This window comes from Bactrocera tryoni, chromosome 4 (assembly GCF_016617805.1).
Source record: "Bactrocera tryoni isolate S06 chromosome 4, CSIRO_BtryS06_freeze2, whole genome shotgun sequence".
NCBI lineage: Eukaryota > Metazoa > Arthropoda > Insecta > Diptera > Tephritidae > Bactrocera > Bactrocera tryoni.
The window spans coordinates 60,976,614-60,987,235 of record NC_052502.1 but is presented as its reverse complement, the minus strand read 5'-3'; the positions used below and the strand labels follow the sequence as shown (position 1 = coordinate 60,987,235).

The 10,622-nt window shown below is 33.3% G+C and overlaps 1 protein-coding gene across 1 annotated transcript; it reads right to left on the bottom strand.

Annotated features, from left to right (window-relative positions):
- Positions 1-6,043: 6,043 nt before the first annotated feature.
- On the bottom strand, positions 6,044-7,823 carry LOC120774779 (jerky protein homolog-like). The gene is made up of 3 exons (XM_040104552.1): positions 6,952-7,823; positions 6,424-6,892; positions 6,044-6,367 (listed from the first exon to the last, which is right to left on the bottom strand). Exons 2-3 carry the CDS (start codon positions 6,793-6,795, stop codon positions 6,068-6,070), a joined length of 672 nt encoding a protein of 223 aa, XP_039960486.1. The 5' UTR covers positions 6,796-6,892; positions 6,952-7,823; the 3' UTR covers positions 6,044-6,067.
- Between the last annotated feature and the right edge of the window lie 2,799 nt (positions 7,824-10,622).

The following is a 10,622-nucleotide window of genomic DNA, read 5'->3' as shown; positions in this document are numbered from 1 at the left end:
AATTTATGAGACAGTGTAATTGCAAAATGCAAAGATTCAATTTTATTTACAGTTATGGTAAGGTTGCTATGCGGAGGCTGTCGTTAACTCCCCCCTTCCTAAAATGAATCGTCACCGATTCACTATTATTTTGAGTTAATTTATATATTTGATCCAAAAGAACATTATAAGTGATTTCTTGAAATTGCGTATTTTCGATTGGTTTGGGAATTTCGCGCAATTTTTTTAATTTTAGTTTTAAGTAAGTTATGAAAAGTATTCCCAAGATTAAAATTACACTGGCCTACAAAAAAATTTTTTGGTTTGGTGCAGCTCTGTGCGCATCAGTAGTCGGTATTGTAGGTAGGATGAACCACATTCCCGCTACTAGATGTCAGCTGACAGCTCTAGTTTACCAACAATTCTCATTTTAATTTCCCCGTATACTATGTATGCAAGCACTTGCCAGCCACCGCTGCGCGCATCACTCATACCCTAGCATACACTAAGTAATGTAAGCTTGTATGGTACTGTCCTGCATGAGGTCAGCCGTTTCAAATATTGGCTTCTGGCAATTTATGTGAATAAACCAATTGTACTGGCCTACAAAAAAAATTTTTTGGTTTGGTGCAGCTCTGTGCGCATCAGTAGTCGGTATAGTAGGTAGGATGAACCACATTCCCGCTACTAGATGTTTTTTTCTTTTTTCTTATGAACAAGAGCTGATATGGAAAATGTGACTTGTTTTCTCGTATAAACTCACAAAATACATCCAAAATCAGGTATAAAATCTTAGGCACCAAAATTAGTGTAGGCCAGTGTTATGTACCAAAAATATGAATGGACTGTGATGTTCTTGTTCCGTTCTGCTAGAATATTTAAATTATCTAATTTTAACTGTTTATTAGTTGTTTCAATATATTCTAAAATTTCAAAATTATTTATATGGTTATTTTTAAGATAATTCCAAATTTTTATTCCAATGTTGTCATAAGTTTGATTATTTATGACAGTATAATTTTCAAATGTTATTAAATATGTTCCATTCAATGTTTGATTGTCTACAACATTTTTTCCTGAAACTAATATCGCTCCTGGTTTAATTTCTTCAATTTTCAAGTTTTTTTCTTTTAATTTATTACAATATCCTTGGTTTTTGTTTAAAATTTCTAACAAACATTTGCTTTTTTATTTAGTTTACAATAGGTTTTTAAAATTTCTGTTACAATTTTGAATATTAAAAAATTGATTGCTACAATATATTATTTTCTGGTCAATAATAAGTTTCTCATCTAATTGAGCTACGGCTCTTACATCATATTACTTCCATGTTAGTTCTATTTTAAGGTACTTTATACAAATTATAATTGTCTTTTTTTTTTGGGCTATTTTAAATTTAGAAATGTCCATCAAATCTATTATGGTCATTATACCGTGTTGGTAATATGTTATGTTTTTTAGTTCATCAAAATGTAAAATTGGTCGATTTTAAATTCCAATTTTACCAAAAGTTATTGCATTTATTAAATTTTGCAGTTCGTGCATAACATATTGATTTCGTTTTCTTTTAATTTTCCTGTTTGTGGTATCACCTTTAATATTATTTACTGTGTCAGTTAATTCTGTTATTATTTTAAAATTTTCAAAATTTGTTGAGAATTGTTTATTGTTATTTATTACTAGTTCGACCAATTTGTCATTAATTTTTACAAAGTCGGCATGGTCTGGTGTTCCAGCTATCCATTTCCAAAGTGTTCCTAATTCATTTATACCCCTTTTTTGCCTAAAATGGGTTTGTTTTAATTGTTCTAATACGGTTTTAATTATTAAAATTTCTGATTCTGTTTCCTGTGCAATAATTCCTAGGCTGTCGTGATTTTATTCGTTATTACTGTAAAAATTTATATATTCGCCTGCTACTATATTTTCAAAATAAGACAAATTCTTCTTCTTATTAATTGGCGTAGACACCGCTTACGCGATTATAGCCGAGTTAACAACAGCGCGCCAGTCGTTTCTTCTTTTCGCTACGTGGCGCCAATTGGACTTTCCAAGCGAAGCCAGGTCCTACTCCACCTGGTCCTTCCGACGGAGTGCAGGTCTTCCTATTCCTCTGGTTCCCCCGGCAGGTACTGCGTCGGATACTTTCAGAGCTGGTGTGTTTTCGTCCATCCGGACAACATGACCTAGCCAGCGTAGCCGCTGTCTTTTAATTCGCTGAACTATGTCAATGTCGTCGTATATCTCGTACAGCTCATCGTTCCAACGAATGCGATATTCGCCGTGGCCAATGCGCAAAGCACCATAAATTTTTGGCAGAACTTTTCTCTCGAAAACTCTCAACGTCGACTCATCAGTTGATGTCATCGTCCAAGCCTCTGCAACATATAGCAGGACGGGAATTATGAGCTACTTATAGAGTTTGGTTTTTGTTCATCGAGAGAGAACTTTACTTTTCAATTGCCTACTCAATCCGAAGTAGCACCTGTTGGCAAGAGTTATCCTGCGTTGGATTTCCAGGCTGACATTGTTGGTTCTATTTATGCTGCTTCCCAAATATACGAAACTATCTACAACTTCAAAGTTATGACTGTCAACAGTGACGTGATGAGAGGTCCTTCCCGATCCTGACGGAGCCTTTTGTGTTGCTCAACGTCAGTTTACACAGCCCCTTTTCGTGCTGTCAAAAGCAGCGTTGAAATCGACAAAGAGGTGGTTCGTTGGGCATGCTTTCGTCCGACCATATTTTAGAAAGAAGCTGATGCATGCTCCTTATCAGTTCTTCGCCGCCGTGTTTGAATAGCTCAGCCGGTAATCCATCGGCCTCCGCCGCTTTGTTGTTCTTCAGGCGGGTAATCGCTATACGAACTTCTTCTTGGTCGGGCATTGGAACGTCTGCTCCATCGTCATCGATTGGGGAATCGGGTTCGCTTTCTCCTGGCGTTGTACTTTCACTGCCATTCAGCAGGCTGGAGAAGTGTTCCCTCCATAATTTAAGTATGCTCTGGGCATGTTCTTAAATTCATATATATTTATATGTACATATATTTGTATACATTGCCGACCAAATAATGCACAAGCGCACAAACAGACGTATGCGTACACATGTGAATATTTCACCAACAACAAAATGAATTTTTGTTCTACAAAAACAACATCTCAAATAGCATAAGCATCACAAGTCAATATGGCAGACGAATTGGCGAAGCCCGAATGTTGTAAATTTTACAACAAAAACGATTTCATTCATAAACGCAGGCGCATATTCCACAAGCGACCTCGCTTCATTCATAAAAACAGACGCTGTAACATGTCCCCGAGCATGCCTCTGCCAACAACCGTCTTTTCGCGACGATGGCTAAAAATCATAAATTGAACAACTTTCTGGTGTTTGTTCTAAGAAAGTAGTGAGAAAAGTGGCAACATACATAGCTGTTGTCGATTTATAATATTTGTCAATTCTAAAATATTTTTCCATGGCTCACAAAAATCTGCGTCGATATGTATGCAAGCTCATATAAAAACATACATATTTACGCTAGTTTGTAGGCGAAGCTGTTACAGCGGCGTTTTTTTTCGGCACAGCTTGCATTTTCTACCAGCAACACAATGTTGTGACGCTTTGTCGTCGCGTCAGTGCTTCGACACACTGACTCTTTGACAAAACGTGAGTTTCGGCCATGCGAAAGATGCGTGCGACACTTGTTATTATGAATGTATGTACATATGTGGCTCGCATTTTCTTTCGTAAACATACAAACAAATGTGTCAAAGAAATAATATACATATGTATATATGTATATGCCATAGAAATTCTATTGACACAAATATGGAAATGATAACGAAAGAATGCGAATATGCATATTTCATGAAGGCCATCAATTTTCTTTGAAGAAATGAAGTTCATTTGGCACATCTTTACTATCTAATAGTCGAAATAAATATAATTTATTTGAAATATTAATTTATTTCAAAATTAAAAAATTAAATTAAAGAGAAATAAAATTAAAATTATTTTTAGCTAATTTTTCCCGATTTTGTAAAAAAAAATTAAATTTTTACCATTTTTCGGAAAAAAATGGTTCACATATTACAAAGTAATCACGCATATGTGACTCAGAAAATGCTTTTTTACATTCTCTGTGTGACTTAGTATATTTTTCTTCAAAGAATTTCTCTTTACATATATGTATTTCTGCCTTTGAACGTGCTCATTTCTGCTAAATAGCAGCGAGAATGGTGAATTCCTTACTACAATTCTATCAGCTCTGTCAGCCGTCAAATCGAACATCATACAGAATTCAATTTGCACCTTCTCTATGCTTTAAGTTCTCTGGTTTAGTAACATAGACTGTATACTTTACACTTTATTACGTAATATTATTATATAATATTACTAATACATGTATATAATATTAATTATTTGTCTAATAAATTTAAAAAAAGAAAATGTCCATATGCATGGTAGAGGAATTTTCGAGAAAAATAAGAATTTCAGCAAATTGCCTTCTCATAACATGGCAACGCTCCATTTTCTCGTAATTGTGAGTACATAAATGATGTTCAGTACGAGTGTAAAATGTAATTTTTAAAATAAGGGTTTCTTAGGTAAAAAACCTGCCAAAAGTGTATAATATGGATTTATTTAAATGTTTATGGTTTAATTTATTTAATTTGAATTAGAAAATGGGAGTAAAGTGTGTTTAATGTGGTGAAATGATTCTTTAAATAATCGAATTTTGGGAAATTTTGAGGTCGAATATCTGCTGTACCTATAACCCTATATATTTTGTAATCAGGAGGGCTTCTTCTTTCCAATGATACCTTCAAATTTCTGACGGTTAGTGTTTTTACGCAAATCGGTATCGAAAAGCTCATTGTGTATATAAAATTAACAAAAAGATCGATTTTGAAACAAAATATAAGATTGTGAAATTTTTCAAAATGAAAAGCCGGTATTTGTATTGTTTTATTTCAACTCCAATAACACGAAAAAGTAAATAAGCTTGAATAGGTGATGTTAATGTTTTTACGCAAATCGATATCGATTGCTAAATGTGTTTCCAAAAACTCTACTTTACACCTACAAATAAGATTATGGAGTTTTTCCAAATGGTGAGCTTTGTCACAGCTCCAATAACGTCGAAAAGTTACAAGTTGGAAGAACATCGAGCTTACACCTAAGTTAGCTCGTTTCCGTTTTCGGAAGGCACTAGGTATTATATGTTAAAATCGATTTTCTTGTTTCGAAATTCCGTGAAAAAATATCTTCCCAACTTCCAGCAAATTTATTTTTTTCATTTCACAGTTCAGTAGGCAATAACGCCAGTGCATTTGAGAAACATCCATAATCTTATATTTTGTTTTAAAATCGATATTGGAATTAAGTGAAAACATTAACTTCACAAATTCAACATGATTTACATTTTTCACATGATTTGCGAATTTAAAATATCATAACGAAAGTGCGTTTGGAAAATTTCGCAATTGAGCAATAGAAACTGAGTGAAAAATTTATATAAAAAAATTGTTTTAGTTTAATTTTGAAATTTGTTTAGTAACATACTAAAATTTATAGTTTCAGTGCAATAAATCGCTGAAGCGACATTTTAGGTTACAACATATTTACAATTTACAACATATTGTAATCTTAGGTTTAGTAATATACTAAAATTATTTTTTGTGAGTATCAGTTGATTAAAAAATATGTATATACCAGGTAATAGTTGTTTTTAGAAACACGAAATTTTATTTAAAAAATTTATATTGAATTAACAAGAAACGTAAATGTATGCGGTTAATAAGTATTTAATATTATAACACCTACAAGTAAAAAAAAACTGGTGCGTGGAGTCCCTACGCGCGGAAGAAGTTATACAGTAGACTCGCGGTAACGTGAACTATTAAAAACCGAGCGTGTTTACGTTTGCGAGGTTGTTCACGTTTTCGAAGGTGTAATTTTTAAAATTTTTCAAATAAATTAAACATGTGTTTTAACTCAAATTCATTTATTTTTATTTTATTTCAGATTGTAAAAACATGTAATTTATATGTTTAGGTTTTGTTAAGAAAAAAATACCCATTGAAATTATTGGAAAAAATGGGTTATCTTTTTTTGGATTTTCTTTTTTTGCAAATTGCTGAACACGGCTTTTTCGCGGAGACGTTTAAGTACGCTGATATCTGTTGGACTTATATTTTCATCTTCCGCCCATTCCAAAGCTTTATTAAAAATGTTGATTGCTTCACTAGGCTCTATTCTAGTATGTGGTCTTTCCAGATTACTATCCTCGCTTTCACTTTCATCACTAGTTAAAACCTCGTTCGTTTCGGTTGAGTTAGGAAAATCTTCAGTCCATTCATTGATATCAGCAATTGAAAAACTAACCTGCAAATACACAATTTAAATCAAATGAGTTATTGGATGGATGAAAAGGTTCAAACCTCTGGATTAATTGAATGAAGCAGTTCTATTGCGCGTTCTTGTTGGCTGTTAATTGGTAAACAAATCCTTTCTCTCAAAGTAGCTAATGGAATATCCTCATCACAGTCTTTTTCATCTTCTATAGAGCTTAAAATGTTCGTCCAGCATTTTGCTATTGTTTCCTTTTCAAGACGTTGCCAAGCTAAATCTAAATAGCCAATAGCGTCTCTTAACGTCAGTTTCTTTAGGGCTTCAATAACATCAGTCCCTGTGGCTACAATTGATGCCAAAAGACTGTTTCTGTAGAAAAGTTTTGTAAGTCGTATGGCATTTTGATCCATTGGCTGTATGAGTGGAGTGACATTTGGTGGCATAAACATTGCACTCGTCATCTGATCTCAATTCATTTTCGGGAGGATGAGATGGAGCATTGTCTATCAACAGCAGAGCTTTATGGGGCAATCCTTGATCTTTTAAAAATTTCCTGACCTACAATAATAAGAAATACACATGTAAAAGTTTGAAATCACTAAAACTGATTTTTTAACCTGTGGTACAAACGGATGGTGAAACCAATGTTTAAAAATGGCAGCCGTCATCCATGACGACTTGGAGCAATTGTAGTCAACAGGAGAATCAAAATTTTTAAAAGAGCGAGGATTTTTGGCCTTTCCAATAACAAGAAGTTTAACTTTATGCACCCCTGTTGCGTTTGTACAAGCCAGAAAAGTGACACGCTGTTTTTCCGTTTTTCTTCCAGGAGCATTTTTTTCTTGTGAGGATACGTATGTTCTGTCAGGTAGCAGCTTCCAAAATAGTCCCGATTCGTCTGCATTATATATTTGATCGTGCGACAGACCTAGCTCTTTAATTTTGGCTTGCAACTTGTTTTTGAAAGGGTCCACAAGTTCAGGTCTAGAAGATAACTTTTCTCCACTTATTTTAATAAAACGCACACCATAACGCTTCTTAAAGCGTTGCAACCATCCATCACTCGCATTAAAATCACTTTGAGTTTCTTTAATTATTGAATGAAAAAATTTAGCTTTTTCTTTAACTATCAATCCATTGACAGGGTAATTTTTTTCTCGCTGTTTAAGGAACCAACGGTAAAGCGCTTTTTCCATTTTAGGAAGTTCAGAACACTTCAAAGTCTTCCGCTTTCTAGGCCCAGAAAATGTACTGTTAACACATTTTAAAATGTTCTCTTTTTTTTTGTTGATAGCGCAAATTGTTGATTTTGCAACACTGTACTGTTTTGCTAAGCTGGTTACGCTTGATCCTCCTTTTAATTTTTCTATTACATCAACTTTTTCCTTTAAAGACAAGTATTTTGGTCGTTTTTGCGACATTTTTCACGAATAACTTTAGATTAGATCATGCAAAGTCAGCAACGCGCACTAATTTTAATGCCAATCCACATCGATCCATCCCAGTATACTCATAAGCAATAATTTACGGGTATTCCCCGTTTTATAAAAACGATTCGCATAATTAACAAACATATGTATGCATGTAGAAAAGAAAATAACGTTTTAAAAGCATTTTAAATTTGTTCACGTTATAGGGCTTTCTCACTGTGTTCACGCTACCGAGTAGTCAGTGTAAAAAAAATTATGTTCATGTTAGCCGGTGTTCACACAAGGCGGTGTTTTTGTTACCGCGAGTCTGCTGTACTTCTTAGTGACATTCTAAGAGATGCATATCATTTTGTATGAAAGAAAACTAGAGAGAAGGAAAGGATAAGATATGGTGGAGTGACCAACACATTCTTAAATTCACATTTTATAAATTTATTATATTTATTATTTTTTATAAAGCAAAGTCTAAATCAATTATCATTTCTGGGTTCTGACGGATTGATATCTACATATAATATTTACAATTGGATTATGATAACTAAAATACGATATAAAATGTCTTACATCTATTTTATCTATATTTTTCGCGAATACCGCATCAATAGTCGTACCTCCTTTTGTCATAGGATCATTTCTTCTATTGATCATTTCTAATGAAAATTTCTCCCTGAGGAATGCCAGTAATGGTTCAGCTTCACTCTACTGGTTCTCCGATAATATCTGCAAAAGCTTGCGAACCTGCATTTGACAACGGTAATGAAGCTTTACCGATGAACAATTTTATATCTCTCATCGATGAATTTGGTGATATATAAATGGCAATTAAATTCAATTTTTTACTATTATGATTATCGATAGGGTTCATTTTGCATTCTACCGCACACAAATCGCCAATTCTTGTTGATGTTGATATCGTCACATCAGCATCACTCGCGTACGGAGCCTTTATATCTAAATGAGGAGCGAGAATATGACATTTGTCTTGCTCATTATGATAAATAGCAACGCTCTTTTTTCATTGCGTTGAAATCTTACAACGAAATCAAAATTGGCACGGATACAGGAGGCTCGTTGTCGTTCATAAATGTTTCTGATAACATCAAGATGTTTGACTGTTTAAACACTCTATCTGAGAAATTATCAACATGAGCACGAAGGCTTTGACAATTGAATGATTTTATTGACAAACATTTTCTTGTTCTAAGAAACTGAATAATTCTTTTTCTAAGGTGATAATTGGATTTTGACGTAATTTTATCATTTCAATTTCGCTGTATATTTTGTTAGTGTAAAAGCAACAAATATGCCTCGCTCATTTGCAATTGCAAATATGCAAGACCATTTGTACCAGATTGTGAATTGCCCTACTGTACTTATTGACTGCATTATTATATATAATTATTTGTATAAAACCTTGGAATTTATTCATTAAAATCACCACTCAGAAGTCGTTTTATCCGTTGTAACCGAAGGATCATCGAAGAAACATCATTTCTAATATGCCACAAGAAAAAATTAGAAATGAAGTTCATAAACCTCACGCTGTCAGATAAAACGAAATATGTACTAGTGATGAGCGATATTTCACCACCGGTGATTTTATCACAGTGATTGAAAAATCGCTTATAGTCACTGCTATTGCTAGCCCAAAATATCAGTGAATGGTGATTTTTCTTCATGCCAATATTTCACTGTGAATGAAATTTAAAATTGGCACTAGCTTATGAACAATAATTGTATGTGGTGATTTTTTTGGTGTTAGAAGTAGAAATTTTGACTTTGAATACTTCTTTATCCACTGTGAATATATACAATGTATGTGGTGATTGTTTGTGGTTAGCCGCAGAAATTTTGACTTTGAATGCTTTTTCACTGTGAAAATATACATATGTGCATTGCGTTTTATTTAATTCCGTTGAACGATTGCTTAAAATAAATATTTTGAATTCGATTTTTTTTTTAATTTATTGAATATTATAAAATGTCTTTTAAAATAAATAAAACACGAAGTGAAATGGGGCAATTTTTCGAAGCAGTAAGTGAAACTCATGCAAAATGCAAAATTTGTAAAAAAGATATATCATATTTTGTTGTTGAATATACAAATTATTCTGTTTTAATTTATGGAAAATTCAAGGAATTGCATTAAAATTAATTCCTTTTATTTAAGATTATATTTTTTTGTTTTCGCTTAATTGCAGGTTAGAACTACTTAAAATATCTATGTTATTAAGAAAAGTAGCGATCGCAATAGCTGTAAAAAAGTCACAGTGATTTAAAAATCGCAATCACTCTTTTCACTGAAACTAAAAAATCGCTACTTCGCTCATCACTAATATTTACCTCGCCATCGCGGGTCGATTTGCAAAGAAAGAAAATGAAAACTGACTACAGAAACGATACTGTGAAGTATAGTCTCAACTCTTCAAGGCCAACGCAAAGTATTTCAACCAAAAGTCACACGAAATAGTTGAGAATTCGCTCAAATGAAACACAAACGAAAGAAATAACGCACAAGCATACAAACATATATATGCGCACACATGTGAATATGTCACCAACCAAAAATTGAAACATTGTTCTACAAAAACAACAATAGCATAAGCATGGCAACATTGTGTTGTTGGTAGAAAATCTGAGCTGTGCCGAAAGAAACGATCGCCGATTGTCACCGCTTCCCTTGCTACTCGAACATCTTCGCAGACAAGGTTGCGCAATATGAATCTATCGCAGCCTTTTCCGAACTCGTATAAGAAGTCTAACTTCCAAAATACTTTATAGTACTTGTTTTTATATTTAAGATTAGTAATCAAAAAAGAAAAAAAGATAAAAAATAAATGGAATTGAAAAATATAGAT